We start from the raw sequence: 22020 nt of genomic DNA on the forward strand, positions 1-22020 counted from the left end.
AATGAAAGTTAGCACACTATAGAGATACAGGCAAATCCATTTTTATAGTTGCACAATTCACAATAGCCAAACTATGGAGCCTGCCTAGGTGTCCATCATCAGATGAATGGATAAAGAAAATGTGGTTCATATACACAGTGGAGTTTTATTCAGCCATAAACAAGAATGAAATTTAATCATTTTTAGGAAAATAGAACTTGAGAACATTAAGTGAAATAAGCCAAACACAGAAAGTCAAGGATGGTATGTTTTCTGATGCATATGAGAAGCAACTGAAGAGGTAAAAATATTCTCCAACTATGAACAAGGAGAAAACATTATATCTGATTCTGTATTTATAAGGTGAATATTTTCTTTCTTTTTTCTTTTTTCTTTTTTTGGTCAAGGGTGTCAGAAAATTATGGGCTGGGATTGTGGCTCAGTGGTACAGCACTTGCCTAGCATGTGTGAGGCACTGGGTTTGAGTCTCAGCACTACATATAAATAAATGAATAAAATAAAGTTCTATCAATTTAAAAAATATTTTTTAAAAAAAGGTGTCAGAAAATTAGGACTTTTGGGTCAGATCTTCTAATTGCTTAATCTTAAAGTTTATCAATTTGTTTTTTCATCTATAATGCAAAGAGAATAATAATTGTCCTCCTAAATAAAGAATGTTTTGTGAGGATACAGTGAGAAGATGCAGGTGAACATGTTTTGAAAACTATAATGGCATACAGATGGAAGGCACATGTTTTATTAGTCACTATAGGCATATAGACAGATTTGATACTCATTAGGCTGTTTTATGTGTAAATAACTGCTTAATATCTTATATTAATCTTTATATCAATAATTTTCTAAATTTTCAACCTCATACAATCAGAAAAGTTGTTCCTCCATTTTATTTAGTTTATTTGAAAATAGTGAAATGATTACATTATGTTGACAATTATGATTGAACTGCCAATTCCATTAATTTAGTTTGTCTCCAGAAAGGAAAAATTACCATATAAGTAATTACTTATTAAGGATTCATATTTCATCTAAAAATATCTAGCACTTATGCAGAAAATTTGAGTGCATTCTCAACTTGCTTAATCCAGTTTCTTTTTAAAATTTCTTTTGAAAAGTTTGAAGTTTGAAATCAATGGATTTGCCTGTGGGTTTTCATAAAAAATGATAATTTGAAGATTAATCTGAGTAATTATTACCACATTATTCATTCATTGGGCCCTTGAAGAGCCTAAAAGCTAGCACCTATCATGAGTCTTCATTAAATGAAGAATATGGAGGAAGGAAGGATTAAGGATAGAGAGGAGAAAAGGGAAACTTAAGCAAGTATTGAATTTTTTTTAAAGGCATCACCAGCAAAGAATGGCTAGAACTCAGGAGAACTTTAACCTAGTCTCTCTCTCTCTCTCCTCTCTACCACCATTGTTCCTAAGAATTCTGGTCATGCACTTGGGTAAGGACTTCAATTCTTGAAGACATTCAGTTTCAGCACTTGTGTTTTATTAAACTTTGTTGTTACTTGGTGTCTTGGATAAATAATTTTGGGGAATTTGTAGAAGGTAGAGGCAGAAAAAGAGAGAGAGATCAGGCAGGTAAAAAGGAAATGAGTCTTCCACCCTCAACCCCCCTTTTTTTAACCTTCATAAAATAATAAAATAGAAAAATAGAGACCCTATAGAGTTACTTAGTACATACATCTTTAACATAGAAGAAACAGGACCATGTGACACAGGCAAACCAATGACAGGGCCAGGAAAATAATCTGACACCTAGATTTATGCTTTCCCCCACTGAACCTGGTTGATCCTCTTCATTTTTTATATTTTATTTTAGCCCTCAAATCGAGAATCATTTGTAGTCCAAGAGATCAATGCTGTTCTCAAAAAATTTCTGATTTGTCAAAGTTGTTTTGGTAAGTTAGAATCAATGTTTTCCCTAAAATAAAAATACAGTACTTTACATTGCGATTTGTAAACTATGCACCGTTGCCATCCATTATCTCAATTGATCCTCTGACGTAAGGCAAGGAAATCATTGGCCTTATTAAGAGCGAGCAATTAAACCCCAAAGACATCCAATGACTGGAGTAAGGTCACTTAGATCAGGGAAAGCCAGGACTCTAACGCTATTCCTTTACTGTATTTGTTACAGAAGGAGTTTCCTCAAAAGGCACCAATGTGACTCTATTTCTTGTCACAGGATTCTCCATCCCCCAGGGAACCGTCCCCCTCACCCCCTACCACCACAAACACTAGCTTAGCGAAGTTTGAGTTTAACCACCCAGAGGGGACTTCTACTTTGCACCTAATTCTCGTCTTTTTAAAAGAGCAGTTTCTTACCCCTTCCCTTGGTCCTGATCCTTATTTAGGCTCCTATTTTCTTTTGGGGGTTTGACCTCCTGGATTTCACTCCAAAGCTCCGCCCTCTCCAAACAAGAAGTCGCGTCCTCGGTCTCCAAGGTGATCACGCAGATTTACCCACTTACCCCTCTCGCGCTTTCCATTGGCCAGCAGGATTCCCATGTAGTTTTTTTTCCCCCCCATCCCTCCAATGGCCAATGGGCTTGACGTACAGGTGGCGCGTCTTTCTCGCAGAGTCCAACAAAGCACGTGACCCTAGCTCTCCTGCGCATTGCCTTCCGGGATATGTAGTTTCTAAACTGCCAAAGACCCCTGACCATATGGTTGTTCCCGAACTACCTATCCCGTTGGCCTTCGCGAAAGGGGCGGGAGTAAGCAAGGAGTCCGGGTTTGGATTTTGTATTTACAGCTTTGTAATTCCAATTTGCTGCTGCCGCGCAGCTGAGATTTAAATCGCCTAGTCCAGTGAGTGGGCTTGCTCTAGCTTCCGCAAACCCTCGCAGACGTCTCCTTTTTGTCTTGAAGCAGCTAGGTGCTTAAGGCGATTGGCCCTGCCAAGGGACGTCGCCGGCATAGTGGAGGTGTTCCGACGGGGGTTAAGAGGGACAAGTCATGTTCGCCCCCAGCTCGGGCTGGGGGCTTGGCTGCCTCAGGCTTGGTCAGCGCCGTGTGTGGGCTGGCGCTGGGATCTGGACTCTTCGGGCCTGCCAGGCCAGGCCGTACCGCTCAGCTGGGGGCGAGCGGCGGCCGGGATCCGAGCCCGAGGCCTCTCTGCCTGGCCCGGTGCGCCGGACTCTGAAGGAGTGGACGTTCCTAGTTAGCCCGTTCGGTCGGCTGCGGGTGAGGCTCCCCTGTCACCTGTCTGTGAGGCCCCTAGACCCCCTCACGTACCCCGATGGCGACCGCATGCTGGTCGAGGTGTGCGGCGTGGAGGGCGGAACACTGGACTCGAATGACCTGCAGGTGAAGTACGACGAGGCCCTGCAGGAGATGGCCATCCTGTCTGACACCATTAACCCCCAGGCGTCGGTGGAGGTGAACACACCCCTGAAGTTTGGCAAGTGAAGTTTGGGCCCCACAGCGCAAACACAGCAACCTTCTTAAATTCGACCAAGTTAGGCGGACGTGCCTTTTTGATTTGTCCCTTTGGACTTGACTTTCTAACCTAATTTACAGTTGGCCCCTTTTCTTCTGGACTACTGAGTTCTGAGTATTATTTAAGAATTAGATTCCAAATGAAGTCAAAAATTTAAATTGAATGCAAACATGTTTTGGAATAATCCCAAATAATATTTGTGGAGACCTTTATGGGGTTTTTTGGTCACATTGCCATTAGCAAACTGTTTACTTTTTAGGGTTGAGGTTTATTGATAATTCATTAAATGGTATGGCAATCCATCTACATTTCCTCTTGTGTATCCATCTCCCCTTGCTGTCCCCATACAACTCCTTACCTATGGGCTGTTCCATATCTAGACTGGAGAAAGTATTTGGTTTCAGAGAGGCACCTGACTTATTACTGATTTCTCTGGTTCTTTTTGGTCAAAGTTCTCCAGGAGTAGCAAGCTTTAAAGAAAAACATATAATAAGATTGCCTAAGAAACTTCAGAAATAATGGCTGCACGATATGTATTTCCTAGGCATTTGGGGTGTGTTATTTCTTAGGTGCAAGTCACTATGTACACATACTTTTCCAGGAAGGTCTCCCCAGGTTCTCATTCTTCCAGGAACTGAAGGATGATATTGATGGCGATCACAATAGTAATGTAATCATTTCTAAAATAATCTTTTCTAATCCTTACTATAAAGTAGATGTTATTGTCACCATTCCAGATGAGGAAATTGAGATAAAGGGAGTATCATAAAGTAAATATTTATTGTGGATGAACCAAAAGAAGCATGAAATTTACATTCTAGTGTGGGGGGTTAGTAAATTAAGAAATGTCTTCTTTCTCTTAGATATAAAGTGATAGAGCTGGGATTTGAACTGACCAGAATTCACCCAACCACTTTGCTTCTCAGCTTATTTTAACTAGCCCAGATGACTAAGAGATCCTTCCCTAAAAATATCTAGGAGGTGCTAGTGGAGATTTGCTTATAGTTCACAAAAGACTATTTAAGTAGAGCTCAGCAAAATTTATGGCAGCACAGATGAAAACAGATAATACTTCTGTTGGTGATTCCAAACTTCATTATTTGTTGCTGACTCTTTTTAGTGCCAGAACTTCACTTTTAACTTACTGTTTCCATGTTTATTCCATAGTTCCCTCAAATCTACATAACTCGGTTTTCTTCATACTATTCCTTCAGTTTGTCTATTAGCTATTTCAGTGGAAGGGTGAAAGCAGCATTACTATCACTGTCTGGTTTCAGTTTCTCCACTTACCTATCAAAGGTAGAGTTTCTGTGTCAGTCATCTTTCTATCACTGTGACAAAATAACTGAGACAAGAACTTAAAAGGAGGAAAGATATATTTTGGTCATGGTTTCAGAGATTTCAGTCCATGGTCAGTTGGCCCCATTGCTGTGGGCTTGTGGTGAGGCAGAACATTGTGGCAGAGAAGGGCATGGTGGGACCAAGGCTGCTCACCTCATTGTGGCCAGGAAGTAAACACACAGAAAGAAAAGGACTGGGGACACGATAAACCCTTCAAGGACACCCCAGTGACCAATCCTAGTTTTTCACCACCTCCTAGTTACCACCAGCTGGGAACCAAGTGTTTAATACATGAGCCTTTGGGGACATTTTAAATCCAAACTATGACATTATCTTTAGAGTCTTCCCTTCACTACATATTAACCTATGCCACCTTAGATCCAGGAATATGTTGTAACATTACTGGGAAATAAATTTTGCAGTTATACTTACATCCATGTTTATGTGGCGTAAAACTATCTTTTTATATATTCTCAATCTCAGCCAAAATATTGCTGTTATTTTAAGCCTTTTCAGAGATGCTATGCAACTGTTTTTGTGCTCAAACTATTGAAATTGTGACATTAGCCCCCCATAGTTTGTATTTGGGGGAACATAGTGTTTACTTCTATAGCCTACATTAAGGAAAATCACCAATATTTATGTGAATTAAGTATTAAATACTAGTGTTCTTAATTATTTTATTTTATACAGAGATACCTAAGGTTATGCCTTAAATTGACAAAGATGATACCTGTGATTATTTTCTAAACTTTCTTCAAATAGCACTCTTATTTTTTCCACAATCTTATAGTTTTAATACTGTTTAATTAAGTTTTTCAAAAAATTATTTCAAATACCTTGTGATGTAGCTGCATGGCTATATTCTCATTTTTTAGGTTTGAAAGGTCAGAGTTAGGATTTGAAGTCTAAGTCATGATCTTATGTACTAATTCATGCTACTCCTGTAATATGGTTTTAATTTGAGGGAGATTTAGAGAAGAATCTTTAAATTTTCTTGAATATAAGAGAGAGACTAGGCTGACCAACTTAAATGATTTATGATAGTGACTCATTAACTCATGTATTATTCATTCGTGTGTTTATTGGGGGTGTTTCTCAGGGGCTAAGAGGCTTCCATGCTCTTCCATGTGAAACATGAGTAACTACAAGAATTGCCATCACTTACCTCCTTTACTTCCCATCTATGTTACTTCCTCTTTTTAGATGATAGAGGCCAACAGAAATTATGTCCAAATACTGGCAGAAAGCCATTGTACTTGATCCTGTTGCCAATTTTAGAGAGAGACTGTTAACCAAAGATGCTCTGTCCCAAGATTCAGTAACATTCTTGACATAACTGAGGAGCTGAATTTCTAGGGGGTACTAAAATGCTTTGGAACTCATTAGTACTAACTTTTTTTTTTTTTCTTCCTTTTTTACTTCTAGATTTGAATATCAAGTCATCAGGGTCTGGCTGTGTAAAAGTTCAAAATATTCAGTGTGATAATTGCAAAATTGAAACTGAACAGGGTACCAGCATCTTACAGTCTGTTAAGGTATAATCCTTTTTCTAGTTCTGTTTCAGTTAAAAAAAAAAAAAACTGTGAACTCTAATATCAAACTAAAGAGATCATTCGTTTTTTCAGAATATTGTAATTTACTTATTTGTCAGAAATTCTTCGCAAACATTTTGCCTTGACAGCAGTTCAGTTTTGAAAGTACAAATGTTGTTGTAGCTTTCAAGGTTTTACCTCATATTTCTTTCAGATCTCTTTTCAAATTGTACAGTAAAACTCAGAGAATGTGGTCTTAGTATTCTGAGATCTTACTAAGTTAAAGAAATTTTAGTCTTCACAGTTGTTTTCTTCTGTTTATTTAAAAATAAGAAATAGTCTTTTTATGCACTATAAATGTGCTTAAAATATTAGGTTACTTTAATCATGTCTTTTATGTACCAGGTAGCATTTTTACTTAGAGACTAAATAGCTATTTATGCAAAACAGGTAATTCATCTTATTTTATAATTAACATTTTTATATTTAATTTTCTTAACATTAGATTGCTCTTAACAGTAAATGATTTGAAATACATCTCTGATAGGTAGCTTATCGTTGCGCCTAGTAACTCATAGTCTTCTAGCACTTGCATAGTCAAAATGCAATACTTTTGTGAATGTCAGTTGAAGGTAATTTTGTTAAAGTGAACTCAGTCATCTTTACTTTATAGTTGTAAAACTTTTTCATTTTTAGATCTAAAACACTTATTAGAATGATTAGTTTGATGCATTTTTATTTTTACATCAGTAGTTTTTTTATCCATCTTTACTTGCATATCTACTTTATGGTCTACATATGAACCATTTTAAATAAATTTAGTTGTACAAACATAAACAATTAAGAATATCTGCCAGGTGTGGTGGTGCATACCTGCAGTCCCAGCAGCGTGGGAAGCAGGAGGATTATGAGTTCCAAACCAGCCACAGCAACTTAGCAAGACTCTGTCTCTAAATAAAATATTAAAAAAGGGACTGGAGATGTGACTCAGTGGTTAAGCACCCCTGGGTTCAATCCCTGGTACAAATAAAATGAAATGAAATGAAAAAATAAAAAATAAAATAAAATAAATAAATAAATAAATAAAATAAAATAAAATAAATAAAATAAAATAAAATGAATTAAGAATATCTTGACATGCCATTTTAACAAAACAGGTTGGTTCAGATTCTTGTAAAAAGATTGCACAATGAAATCCTCATCTTGACACATGAACTGGATGAGAATACCACAGTTCCTTTTGTCCTTAGAAATATATTATTCACTTGTTGGTACTCAAGTTTTGGAGAACTAATGTAGAATACCATACTCTGAAGACTCAGAGTTTGGGATTTCCAATTTCACATTGGAAATTAGAATCTAGAATGCTGCTGTCTTTATTTCTGCTGTCATCATTTTTTTCATCTGATAAGTCTGAAAGATCTTAAGAAAAAAAAATTGGTTTCTCAGCCTTGGCAATTTTGTGTCAGATAATTTTTCATTGTGGGGCTATGCCCTGTGCAGGGTAGGATGCTTCGCACCACCTCTGGTCTCCAGAAGAATGCTCCTTGGTTATGATAAGGAAAACTATCTCCATACATTGCCAAATGTCCTCTGGGGGAGAAAATCACCTCCAGTTGAGAAACATTCTAGGCTAAGTCCATCATTCTTCTCGTTTCCTATTCTTTTAATGTTTGTCTCTGTCTTTCTCTCTATAGCATGGTTGGGAATAATCCATGAATAATAATTAAATAACTCCTAGGAGAATGAAGTAGCAAAATGTTGACATACTAAAAATAAGAACACTATTATCCTATATAATGTATTTTAGATTTATAAAAAGTTCAGTGGATTGTTACAGTAATTTCAAGATAGATCGAGTTTAATTCTGTTTTTAAAAAATAAGTAAATTATTTGTTTTTTGAAAGACTTCTAAGAAAGAATAAAAATCATGAAATATCAATTCTTATAAATAAAATGACTCAAATTCTTACAAATAAAACTGGGCCTTTGGATGCTCTAGTGTACTAAGGGTTAAGGGAATTATTCTTGAGATCTTAGTACTTAACTGACTTAAATTCACAAATCAGAACACTTGGTAAAATATTTGGTTTAAGTTTTTAATATGGTACAATATCATCTTGAACTAGTGATCATCTGTTAATATAACTTTCACTTATTTTAAGGTCTTATGTAGAGTTCTGTGTAATAAAATTTATAACAATAATAAGTACTGCTCGTGAGTCCCTTTTATGTACCAACTAAGCCTCTGATTCTTGAAGCATCTCCATTTTCTCAAGAAACTAAGAGGCATTAAGAGACTAAGGAACTCACTTGAGTTTATATAGCTAAAAAATTTGATCTTGAATCTTCCCAGTCTCTAACTTCATGCTTTTACTACCTTTATTGTTGTAAAACGTATGACAATACCACATTTATTCAGCATCCTTAGGGATTAAGGTAAATAAACTTTTAGGCAACAAACCCTTAGCTCATTGAATGCCACACATTTGCATTTTTAAAGAGTGTAATGATTTTCTTTTCTAAATAATTTCTGATTTAAATATCTATTATATCTATTTTCACTACCTGGTTTTATTTATCTTTACAATTTTTCACATTTTGGGGTTATTATATGAGCTTAAAATTATAACAGTAGCTCAGTGTTTTCAAGCCTCTTTGGCCTCTTGGAAAATCTGATTTGTCTTCTTAGAAAAAAAATGCACAAGTACATGAAATTTTGTTTATAATTTCATAAATTTCACAAACTTGAAATTCATGGAAGCTCAGTTAATAACTCTTGATTTGAAACAAGAGTTTGCTTTTTGAAAATCCTTTAGTATTTGCCTGATGAAACATATATTAAATATAATTCGACTTCAGACTCATGTCTCTGCGGGCATGAAGTTAACCATGCTATCTGTAATACAAATCCTTTTGAAAATGATTCATTTTGCTCTTTCACTCAATATTTTTAAAATCGATTCCTGAGCTCTTTTACCCAAAGTTGAACTATTCTCCCCCTCTGGAAGGCAACCAGAAGCTCCATGGTTGTTTTGAAATTTTGTATCCCTACCATTTAGACATTTTCCTGCAGTAGCTGGTCATAATGGTGATTTTGCTTTTGCTGTTTTTCAGCCTTTGCAACTTCTACTATTTATCTTTTTTTTCCTCTCTTTATAATTGTAGAACTGAAGACATATAGGAGTTGAGGGAAAGTAAATTACTCTAAAAAATAGACCAAACATCTATTTGCTGAGGTACAAATGTAGTTTCTCACTTGTGCCCGGATGTGTGGGGCGATGTCTTCCATTCAGTGATTCTTGGTTTCTACTCTCTTCTGGCTCTGCCATCTCTCTCTTAGAGCTTTGTTGTAAACTGCACTCACCTGTTGGAAGGGGATAAACACAGAATAAACCTATTTAGAAGAATAAAACCTATTCTTCTAAAACACAGCCTAGAAATGACAGCATTTCTGCTAACATCCTGTTGGTAAGAACTTAGCAAAATCTAAGAGGAAAGGGAAGCTGAAAAATGATCTCATCATGGGTCCAGCTACACTGCTTTTACTTTGCAGGTGGGGAAGATTTGGACAGGCTACTGGTAGTGTTTGCCACCATTGCCAAGTGCAAATCAAGGTGCACACAATTTGTGTGTGCATGTGTGCACTTGAGAGAGCAAGCAAGAGAACTGACCTGTGACTGCTGTTTTATTTGTGCTTGGAGACATTTTTCACTTGGGTTAGTCTGCTGTGTGTTATGCTGCAAGGTTTAACAATGGCCTGTTACCCTAGGTATAATCTGGCTTCCTCCAAATTGGACTTTGAAATCATACAGAGCTGGATTCTAATTGTTAATTTAGATTTTGTCACCCTGATAAAGTTTTTGTTTATTGGTTTCCCAGCACTGGGATCAAAACCTGGAGCCTTGTACATGGAAAGTGCTTGCTAGGAAGATGTCTCCTTCTGAGCCACACCCCCCAGCCCTTATTTGGAGATAGGGTTTAGCTAAGTTGCCCAGTCTGTCCTCAAACTTGCAATCCTTCTGCTTCAGCCTCCCCAGTAGCTGGGATCACAGGTGTGTGCCACCATACTTGTCTCATGCTGAGTTTTGGGTTTCTTCCTCCATAAAATGGAAAAAAGGAATACCCGTCTCTCTTGGTGGTTGTGAGGATCAAATGATAAAGTTCACATAAAGCAAGTAAAGTTGTCTGTAGTACTGGAAAACTGCCAAGTAGGTGACAACTATTAATAATAATGATGAATATTAACAATGATTAATGTTGTCATCCTCATCCTCAGTGGTGGTTTGCTTGCTGGTCAGAGTGATCTTCAACTCCCAAGTCCTTCATCACTGAAGCTACTGGAATATTTACATATCTCTTCTTTTTCCCTATGAGTACAGGTGTTTAACAGCAGTTGATATTTCCTTCCAGTTGATGTTATGATTCCACACAATGAATTTCTATTTCATTCCTGATTCTTTTGTTTCTTGATTATTAATACAAGAGAAATGTTGAAAATGTTTCATTAGTATAAGTCAAACTTATTCTTTTTCTGTATATGTATTTTTGTATTTGTCTTTCAGAGTCAAAAACTACATGTTAAAACAAAAGGAGGCAAAGTGATCTGTCTGGGGACAATTTATGGAAATATAGACATTCATGCATCAGATAAAAGTGTAAGATAGAAATTTTCTTTTTTTAGCAATTGCAGTCTTGCTTCCAGTTGGCTTACAAAAGGGTAGCTTCTATAAAATTGGTGCTATGATATTTCCTTTTTAATACTTTTATTTCAAATTCATATTTGGAATTGAAGTGGTTAAATATTATGCAATTTAAAATTTAGTTTGTGACTTAATACTTTTGACAGTTATAAGTCCTTATTTATAATCAGTAAAAAGTTAGTTACCTTTTAATTCTGAAGAGATTTTTATTTGATGATCATGGATTAAAATATCTCATACTACCAGTATCTGGATTGGGCTTTTTCTTATGTGTTAGGTTTGTTTGTGTATGGTATTTTCCAAGACCTGTTTACTTTGCCATTGGACAAACTGAAGAACAAGGTTTAGAACTCAATATTCTTCATTATTTTCCACAAGGTGGCATCATTAGATAGCTTTTCTGCCTTCCAAAAACTTTTTTTTTTTTTTTTAAGGAAGATTGTGTTTTTTAAAAAAATATTTTATTGTTTCCTGTGATTTAGAATAGTATTAAGAGTTCAAGTCTAATTTTGGAAAGTATAAATCATCATGCTTTAAAAATATGATCAATGATGTTTTAAATTTTTATGAAAAACTTTGGTCTCTTTTTGTTTCTGACTTTTACAGTTTGCACTGATCTTTGTACAAATTCGCTAAATTTCATAGCCAGCTTTATTCTTCCATAGTTGGAGGGGAGTAATTGTGAGCATATCTTATAGGGTGAGTGTTGCTCGTGTAACTAAAGTGGATTATAGCACTGTTTCCATTGTTATTTTCCATCACCTTTCTCTTTGAAACTGTGGGAGCCTGTTTAAATCCAAATATTTGAGTACACCCAACTGCCTTTCAAATTAAACTAGGAAAATCTGAAAGACTTTGTGGCACTTGATGACAGTCCTTTGAGATGGCATTTAGTTTCACCAGTATACTGTGGTTGTAGAGGTGAAAGAGGGAAATTGGATAACTTTCCAGCTCCTTCAAGTTCAGCCCTTCAATTGATGGCTAACATTATTTGGAATGATCTCTAAGCTACCAGAATATTATTTACATTCAAATAAAAGTATCAAATATGTAAATCATCTCTCAGTTATTTACTATTTTAAATAATTTAGCCACTCAGTCAGTTATTTGCTCCAACTTTCATGGCTTATTGAGTCATTTATTTCTACTTCCTATTATACTATTTTGCTTCTTGCCTGATTGACTTATACATCCAAAGATTTGGTCTAGATTTTTTCTACTTTTTTTACATGTAGTGTTAATTTATAAAGCATATTCCTAAGCTTGCAGCTTTTTAAAAAGAACATATAAAAATAAATAAGAAATTCATTAACTTTTAATATACAACTTTCATAGATATGTGCCTTGGATATTTGAGCGGCGGCGTAGGGAATTGGTTAAGAGCACAAAATTGAGAATCAAACTACCTGTGTTTGAATTCTGGTTTAGCCTCCGTAACTCAGTCAAGTTACTAATGAACCTAACTCAAGGTTGTTATGAGAATCGAGTTAATCCAGGTAGAGTACTTACTATCTAACACATAGCTAACTCTATAATGCTTGCCCTGTTAATGATAAAGATGAAGGAATTGCAGGAATGATAACTTGACCAATCTTATTAGCTCTACGACTTTACTTCGCTGAGCCTCTGTTTTATTATTCAGAATACAAAGATGGTAGTATTTGCTTATAAACAATAGCATTGTTACGTTGCTGTGTTAAAATTATATCATTTATTTTGGTGTACTAAATTTAGTTTTATAACTTAACAGAGAACATAAAAATCAATTTCATCTGACTATTGGGTGAGTTGGTGACATAGTTGTCAGTTTTCCTTTCATTCTTAGTCTGGACTACAAACCCATAGTACTTCCTTATAACTTTTCATTGTTTGTAAGAACTATATAGTATATATGTAGAATATCTAAACTTAGGAAAAATGTTCCTTCTTATGTAGAAAAGAAAATTATTTTATAGCAATACCTTTGTCCAGGAAGGCATTGGTTTTTGGATCTGCTATTGTTTCTGTTTTTAAATAGCTACTTTCATTAAAACACAAACTCAACAGTTCAGAGAATCTACTCATGACACTTCTTTCCATTAACATTTAATGACTATAAGTCAAAGCCTCAGCATTTTACTGTAAACTGTACTGTCCTAAATATAATTTTTCTAGTTAGTATCTGGTATCATGTATTACATATGGCCCTCTGGGAATTTTTAATTTCTTTGCAATTTTATGAAATGATTCATTAATATTTTAAGGGGGGTTGTTATGGTTTCACTTGCTTTCATAGAGCAGAGTATTTTTCTAGCTTCCTAGAAAGTATAATATTCAGTGTCTAATGAACAATATAAATCTTTGGCATTTTCCAGATGCTTGCAAGGAGTGTCTCGAAAGCTTTATTTGGTTGTTGGGAGAGTCTAAATCATAAATGTCCCTTTGGCAATTCAAATAAGTTTCAAATTTCTTTTCAATATTTATCTTTTGGTGTTCCCTAAAACAGCCTCAAAATCACTATCTATAAAAAGCCAGATTTTTTGCCTGCTTTGTGGAAATAGTTGTAGAATTTTACTCATAAAGCAATTTTTCAAATAATTTGAGCATAAAGCAACCTTTCATGAAGAGACTTTATAGGTAAAGGATAATTTTTATCAGGAATTTTATACCTTTACTATAAGATCAAGGAAGATAAAACATTTGTATTCTCACAAATCTGATTATAGGTAAAATATCTCTATATTTTTGACAGATTTATTGAAACTAATTTCAAAGTAAAAATTCCTCTCAATCCATAATTAGATAAAAAGAAACTATAGTATATAGTTTAGAAGCAAGTTGGTGTATATAGTATACTTAATAACTGTCCTTTAGAAAAGAAAGTGTACTTTAAATTAGAAGAGAAAGTAATTCTAATTTACTTCCCATAAGACCTCTACATACTTTTCTTTCTCTTTTTGCACTTTTATTTTTCTTCTAAAATTCAGGGTTCTTGAAACTCAATTCTTATTACATAACATTTTGAACTAAATTTTTGAAGGACTCATTAGGATCAATGGCACTAATGTATTATGTATTGAAATCAGTGATGCTATTTCTTCCAATACTCCAGTGTATAGCTTGAAGTTGTCCCTGGACAAAACTGCGAGAAACCTTCCTGGTGATGCAATTTGTATGTGAACAGTTTTACATTAATACTTACATTTTTTTAAGATACCATAAAGATGATTTGGAATCCTTAACTAGATAGCTTCATTTTACGTTGTAAGCAATATTTGAGACATAAATACATATTGAATTTTGTTAGGGAAATCTAAGGATAAATATATAAGTTCTCCCATTTTGTTTACTGGAAAAGTAAAGTGGAAAAGTTCTAGAAATAATATATATTCACTACATTAACACACTGAAGGAGAGAAATCATCAGAGCATAATAGAATCAGATACAGTATGTGTTAATATTCAGACTCTGTTCATGATTTGATAAAAAGTAAGAGGCATGCATAGCAAACATGCTCAATGTTGAAATGCCGTTTTTACTCTGAGAACAAGAATAAGAAAAATGGCTGCTTGCATATATTACCTGTTAGTCACTGTTGAATTGGAGGCCAGGGCCAGGTGGTAAGACAAGAAAAAGAATGAAAAAGCAGGGGGAAAGTATTAATATAAGGATTGGAAATGAAGCTATTGCTTGTAGATAACCTAATTGTTTCTAGAAGTTTTTTTCTTTTTTTAAATTTTTTTTTTATTTGTCAGTGGACCCTTATTTTATTTATTTATTTTTATGTGGTGCTGAGAATTGAACCCAGTGCCTCACCCGTGTTAGGCAAGCCCTCTATCCCTGAGTTATGACCCCAGCCCAAGTTTTTTTTCTTAATACAGATAAATTACTAGAACTAGTGAGTTTATTGTGGTTACTGGATTAAGGTCAGATACAAAAGTCAATTAAGATAAAAAGAAATATTAAAAGGTACCTTGTAAATAACACAAATGGAGGAACTGTGGAATGAAATTGACCAAATTATGCTATGTACACATGTGAATGTACATCAGTGAATTTCACCCTTATGTATATCTGTAAAACACATTTTTTTTTCTATATCTGTTGATTGCTTGTAGATCTTCTGTGAAGTGTCTGTTCATTTCCTTAGCCCATTTGTTGATTGGGTTATTTGTATTCTTGGTGTAGAGTTTTTTGAGTTCTTTATATATTCTAGAAATTAGTGCTCTATCTGAAGTATGAGTGGCAAAGATTTTCTCCCACTCTGTAGGCTCTCTTCACATTTCTGATAGTTTCCTTTGCTGAGAAAGCTTTTTAGTTTGAATCTATCCCAGTAATTGATTCTTGCTTTTTTTTCTTTGTTTTTATTTTTTTTATTGTAAACAAATGGGATACATGTTGTTTCTCTGTTAAAACACAATTTTTTTAAGAACGATAAATAAATAGAAGGAAGACCCAAAGAAAAAGGAATAGAAACAGAGGAGAGTGGAGGGGAGGGAAAGAGGAAGCATTGAGGACTGAGTGGAGAAAAATTATATTCCATGCATGTATGATTGTCAAAATGAACCCCAATATTATGTATAACTATAATGCACTAATAAAAACATTTTAAAAATCTAATAGGACTAAATATAACAAAAGAAGAAGAGCGCTACATAGAAAATATAAAACATTAAGAAGAATGAAAGAAGCCCTAAATAAATGCAGGGATATATATTGGGTCTATTCTATATTCTACACAGAGTGCATGTTACAATCTTGTAATTAGAATTAAGAAATCACAATTAAATGGTTGTAAAGTACGTAGTAACTTCTTATGTAGTTGCCCACTATTTTCATAGGTATCATTTTGTTTTTTTCCAGTCTTTGTTTTCTAATGAACTGATGAGTCTTTCTCTTACTAGACTGTGACCATAGATAAACTGCAGGGAAGTTCTGTTAATATATCTACTGAAGATGGTTTGCTGAAAGCCAAGTATCTTTATACAGAATCATCATTTCTGTCTTCTGCTGCTGGGGATATTGCATTAGGAAGTGTTCATGGTAAGCTGACCAAGATCTGATACATCTTAGACTTTACACATAGCTTAAATTTTAAGAGATGACATCTGCAGTTGAATAAGGATTAGGAAACTGACCTTCTAATAGACTAGCCATCTTTTAAAAATGCAATGACTCATAAGCTAGCTTAATGTTACTTTGACAAGAAATTGAAGATTATGCTGTTATATATGAAGCTACTCTGATTTTTAATAGATTGCCTTATAATAGAAAATGAGTAACAAGAATATATATGCAGATGAAATATAAGCAATATTAAATAAAGATGGGTTTTGAGTGATTCCTTTTATGTTAACAATAGGAAAGCTGAAAGTAAAATTAATGAAACATCTGGGTGAAATATAATTATAGCAACTCAGTATCAGAGATACTGATTTGAATTAAAATGCTTTATGGGCATTTCTATTGATAGGAAGTCCTCAGCACCCCACCATTTTCAGTTTTCTTTGGTTAAGTATCCTCTCTCAATTTCCAAAACATGTCTCTACAGACAGGCATTATTACTTAGTCATTTTGTATTATTGAAAGTAAAGGATAGAATGTAATGATGAGATAATATGGCAAATGGTGTCACTCAGCCTGCCTTAAGTTTCCACAGAGCAGATGATTTAAATCCAGGTATGTTTTCTAAAAAATATACAGGTAGAATTAAGAATCACTTATCTCAGAAAGAAGTACAGTATATACACATCTGCTAAATACCTTTGGGCTGTATTCCAGGAAATTTAGACTTCAACCTTTTCTATATATGGTCTACCAATTTCACTTCTGTACTAAACTGAATATTGGTATCTGTGCACTCTGGCTAACCCCCCAGATTTTAGTGAGTATAAGATATTTGGTGGTAACTGAAACCATGGTAAGAGCTAGCCATGCTGTGTAGCAAACAGACAAATCATGTTTTCATTCTTTGAAGAAAAAAAAAAAAGAGTACGTATATACTTGGAATAATTCTTGAGCCTTGAGCCTAATTTAATGACTAAGCCTCAGCCATTCTTGCAAAGTTAAAATATTATTTGAGCCCAAAATAGCTTGAGTACAAGTGGAGCTGTAGCCAAATAAAACAAATGGTTTTGTTTACTTACTCATTTATTTTTTATTCAGTTGCTCATTAGGTAGTTCTGCAATTTGTAGCTTCATATTTTAAAAATAACATATAAGCACTACATTTCTGTTAATTAAAATACTGTACCTGACATACTGAATAGCTTTTAGTGAAAAACAATTCCTTATCAAATCAGATTAACATCCAGAGGAAAAACAGTTCCGTTCTCAGCACTGCTTTATACCATGTTTACACTAAATGCATTGATGTGTGATTTCTTTGCTTTAATATAGATAAGAACTCAAATTGGAACAGGTACACTTTTTGCACTTTTGTTCTGTTGACCACAGTGTAGCTGAAATAGAAACATTTCTAGGGATGAGAGATCATTCCTTGGCTTTTATAAAACCTTTTAATATTTACTGACCTTTAATATTAAGTCAAATACATTTCCATATGTGGTTTAAGCCTAGGTCCTCTTTTGGACTATTGTCTGAGGTTGGGGTTCCTTGAAAGCAGATGCTCTTGAGGTAGGAATTAGAGTGTAGCACATTTACTAGGGAGAGCTCTTGAAACCTTCCTGTGAAGGAAGAAACCCCAATGTCCATAGAGGTTGGACTGTGATACAGTTTCAACAACATCAGGAGGGAGCTCACAAGCTGGGGTGGTCCCCCAGAGTTGTATGAACTTGGAGTGAGGGGAACTGGACTTCTATATTCCCAGTCATTAAATGCCAGCTGCCCGAGGAAGGGGTGTGATCCTGGGCCAAGATGACTCTTTTCAGCTGAGACAGCTCCCAGAGAGGGCTGATAGCAAGGGCTGTCTGCCTGCAGTACATCCAGCAGCTAGGAAAATAAGGCATACAGGTGTGAAGGGGACTCTGGATGATGAGTAACAGCCTCTGCTTCAGTTAAGTCTGTTTTTTCATTCAGCACCTTTATTGACCATCTACTGTGTGCTGAATTTCCTGGCACCAGGGGTGCAAATTAAAGCAGATGATATCTGTCCTTAAAGAACTCAGAGTCTAGCGGAAGGATTGAATGTCCTTTTTTATTTTCTCAGATACTACTGTCCCCTTTGGGATACCACCTCCCCCCTCATCTCCAATTGCCATCCTTTGCCTCAATGCAAAGCAGTCGTTTAACTGTTTCTCACAGCTCTTTTGCAATACTAGTGTAGCAGTGAGCAGGCGTAGGAGAAGGGAAAATTTGATCCACTTGCAATCTTAGAAAAGCTTCCATGTTGTTCATCCCTGCTTTCCCCATCTAGTCCTTGGTCTTCACTCTGCTTTTGTTTTTTTTTCAGTATATACAAGTCACTCCTGAGTCACATCCTAGGCCTTGATTATTTTTAAAAGCATCCTTCAGACAAGCCTGTTTCTTGCCCCTTCTCCCATGTCACCTCACTTTCCATCCTTATCCTGAGGGATTCTGTGAACATACTATTTAAGTTTGGAATTTAGGGGTGGGATGGGTTTAGAAGAGCAGGCAAGGTTTTTAGTCCCTTTGTCTTGGTAGGTAAGAAGAGTAGAGTCATGGCTGGTGAAAGGAAGTCTCTGTATTGTAGGTAGCTCCTGAGTTTTGATTGGGATTGGGCCATGTCTCCCAAGGATCTTCTCAAGCTAGAACTCTGAATATATATTTCAGTGAATTCTTTGTTCTAAATACTGGTGGTTATATAACAAAAATTAGGTGTATATTTTGGCTATATTTAAATAAGCTGGCATGGGATCTTAAAACTTGTTTTTACAGAAAAATACCTTGCTACTTCTAAACATCTTGATTGGCAAAAAACAAACTTTGAGAATATATGCAGTTAAAGTCCTGCCTGTTCAAGATTTATTTTGGTTGGCTTCTTTTACTAAGGAAAGTTTAAACTGATTTTTTTTCCCAGGTTGAGCTGAAAAAAATCTAACATATAGATGTTTTAAAAAGTCATTTCTTATACAAATATAATGCAATAATTATCTTCTTGGAAGATTTTACTAGGTAGATGACTTTGGAGCCCTTGTGCCAGTAGGTGGATGGGTGGTTGTTTTAAAGCAAACGTAATGAGTGCCATTATCAGCCAGACTTTCTCATTTTATGAACAATTGGCTGTTTACATATGAGGAAAACAAGACTTAGAAATGTCTAATTATTTACTCTGTGATCTAAATTAATTAGTAAAATAGCAAAGATTAAATTATGGCTTCTTGACTTTCTAAGGAGATGTTCTTAAATAGTATTCAACCAAATTTGGACCCATGGCCATGGTGAACTTTTTTGATTGCACTGAAAATTCCATCATCACTTTGAGGACTTCCTAGCTCCAGAGATGTTTCCTCTGGGCAGACAGACTGTAACACTGGCACTGCTCTACCTTGTGCTATGTTGTAATCTTCTTAAGATTCAGGACCATTTATTATTACCTTAGGACATCTGACACAAAATGTGGATGCTCCATAGTGTTCAATCTGGCATTCAGGAACTAGACTCCTTCCATAAAAAAAGATCCTGTTATCTTAGTTGTATGACTTCTAAGGCTTCCATGAAAGGAGGAAAAAGCATAAAATGTATTTCTTGTCAGCATTTTCCTCATTACTGGGCTCCCTCTAATTTCTCAGCACAGTTAGATGTTGATTTGTCATCAGTGTTTGTCCTCAGGTCAGCTCAGCTTTGAGATACTCAGAGACTCAGGTCCTTCCCTAAAGGTGATGTTGCCATCTTCAGTTTGTGGCCTCCAAGGCTTCCATGAGGAAGTGCACAGGGGAATCATGCAGGCAGTTTCAGGAACCGGCCTACTAGTGCACACATTTCTTCTGCCCATATGCCTTTAGAAAGAATGTTTTGGAATGGCTTTATCTAACTGCAGAGACTGAGTGAGATTTGTAACATGTCAGTATTCTAAGGAAGGAGAGAGGAGCACATAACACTTAATGGGCTTAGCATCTCTGTCATCCTTATATGTAAATTGTTCCTTTGCAAATGTCTACATATTCCTTTTCTTTCCACCACTTTGATGTTGGTATTTGCCAGGATTTCATGTGTCCATTGTAGTTTCTTAACATTTGGCATCTGATGCACTGTTTAGTCTTAACTGTGCTTGAATCTTGATGATTCAAATCTTTATTTCTAGCCCTGACTTCCAATTTAAATATCCATCTGCTTGATAGATATAGCACTTTGGATCTTCACAGCCATCTGAAACTCAACATTCCCAATTTTTTCCCTCCTTTTCCAGCCTCCCAACCTCATCCATAAAGTATCCTCCTTCTTTATTTCCATATGCAGGTTTTGGTATCACCATGTACCTAAATCCCCATGCTATAAATTTATAAGTATCCTAAATTCCTCTCTCTTACCCCCTGCATCTAATCAATCACTAATTTTAGGAGGTTTTATGGCTCACCTAAATATTTCTTCAATCTCTTCCATCGTTTTTCTTCTGATACTTCTCTTCTGTTTCAAATTCTTCTCATCTCTTGCTTCAACTCTAACAGTAACTTTGCCTCCAATCTCACCTTTTTCAAATCCATCCTCCTTACTGTAGCTACAGTTGTTTACTTGAAATGTACATTGAACATGTCATTCCTTTACTCAGACCCTTTCCTATTGTCTCAGTGAACTGCTAACTTCCCTTTTCTGACCCTGTGCCTTACCTTCCAGAATTACAGTCTCTTTCTTTTTTTCACACCATTCTTAAGCTGTTTTATATGTCTGACTCCTTGATCAGAGCCTTCTATCACAGTGATCATGCTGTTTTTATATTCTGCCCAAAATGCTTTCCAAGCTTTAAAACAAATCTCATTAAGTAATCTTTTAGTAATTAACTGAAGCATCCTCACCTTGTCTCTGACTTTAATTCTTGCCTAATTATAAATTCCTCATAATGAAGGATCATGTTTTATTTGTCCTCAGGTTCTTAGCATTTAGCATTGTGCCTTACAGATAGTAAGGCTTCCTTTCCTGTCTCCCTACTCTCTGTCCTCCAAAATACAGCTATTGAAAACAAGAAACATTTATTGTCCCATTAGGTGGGTCAGGAATCTGGATGGAACTGAGCTGGGTCCTTTACCTCAATATCTCTCACAAGGATGTAATCAAGTCATCTGCTAGGGCTCTGAGCTAATTTTTTTTTTTTTTTTTTTTTTGCGCTGCTGAGGATTGAACCCAGGGCTTCGTGTTTGCAAGGCAAGCACTCTATCAACTGAGCTAAATCACCAGTCCCTCTGAGCTCATTTGAATGTTCAACCAGAGGAGAATCTGCTTCCATGCTCACTCTTGTGATTGTTGGCAAAATTCAGTTCAGATCTTATTGGTCAGGGCCTTTTTTGGTTTCCTTGCCCAATGAACCTCTTCCACAGGGCAGAGACAACATGGCAGCTGGCTTCCATAAGACCAAGAGAGAACTAGAAAGACAGAAGCCAAAACTTTTTTGTTACCTAATCTTGGAAGTGACATTCCATTATTTTTATCCTATTCTCTTTTAAAACAGCAAATCAGTAAGGTTCAGCATACACGTGAGGGAAGGTGGTTATACAAGAGCATTAATGTCAGAGGCAGGGATTAGAAGTCATGTTAGAAGTATGATCTTTGCCCACTATTTGCATGTGATGGTGAATCTATATTTATTAGGTCTGAAAATTGGAAGAGAGTATACAGAACACACCAATGAAGTAATATTTATTTAACACATTTAACAAGATCTTCACAGCCTTATAACTTTCTGAGACTTAAATATTTTATGAGCAGCATACAAACCATGTTTTTATTCCTACACAAATGTAGCCCTTGTTCATATATTTACATGAACTATGATAGAATGTTGGAAATTTGGAAAGATTCTTGCAGTCAAGTACATAAATCAAGTGCCCTTTTTGTTTTTTCCCAGATATCGATACATGTTAGTATTAACAAAATGTAA

At 35.5% G+C, this 22020-nt stretch overlaps 2 protein-coding genes across 5 annotated transcripts in view; one reads left to right on the top strand and one right to left on the bottom strand.

Moving 5' to 3' along the window:
• Positions 1-2473, bottom strand: part of CCDC146 (coiled-coil domain containing 146) — a 175249-nt gene extending 172776 nt beyond the window's left edge. For all 3 annotated transcript variants that reach the window (XM_079150224.1, XM_079150227.1, XM_079150223.1), the window contains exon 1: positions 2334-2473. The gene's annotated coding sequence lies outside the window, so the exon portion shown is untranslated. The remainder of the gene's footprint in view (positions 1-2333) is intronic.
• Positions 2474-2691: 218 nt separating this feature from the next.
• Positions 2692-22020, top strand: part of FAM185A (family with sequence similarity 185 member A) — a 48640-nt gene continuing 29311 nt past the window's right edge. The window contains exons 1-4 of one of the 2 annotated variants that reach the window (XM_079150250.1): positions 2692-3411; positions 6220-6329; positions 10892-10984; positions 15914-16052. In XM_079150250.1, coding sequence (XP_079006376.1) covers positions 2967-3411; positions 6220-6329; positions 10892-10984; positions 15914-16052 — 787 coding nt within the window. In that variant the 5' untranslated portion in view covers positions 2692-2966. The remainder of the gene's footprint in view (positions 3412-6219; positions 6330-10891; positions 10985-15913; positions 16053-22020) is intronic. The other variant, XM_079150249.1, reaches the window with a different exon arrangement.

This window comes from Sciurus vulgaris (genome assembly GCF_902686455.1).
Source record: "Sciurus vulgaris genome assembly, chromosome: 8".
NCBI lineage: Eukaryota > Metazoa > Chordata > Mammalia > Rodentia > Sciuridae > Sciurus > Sciurus vulgaris.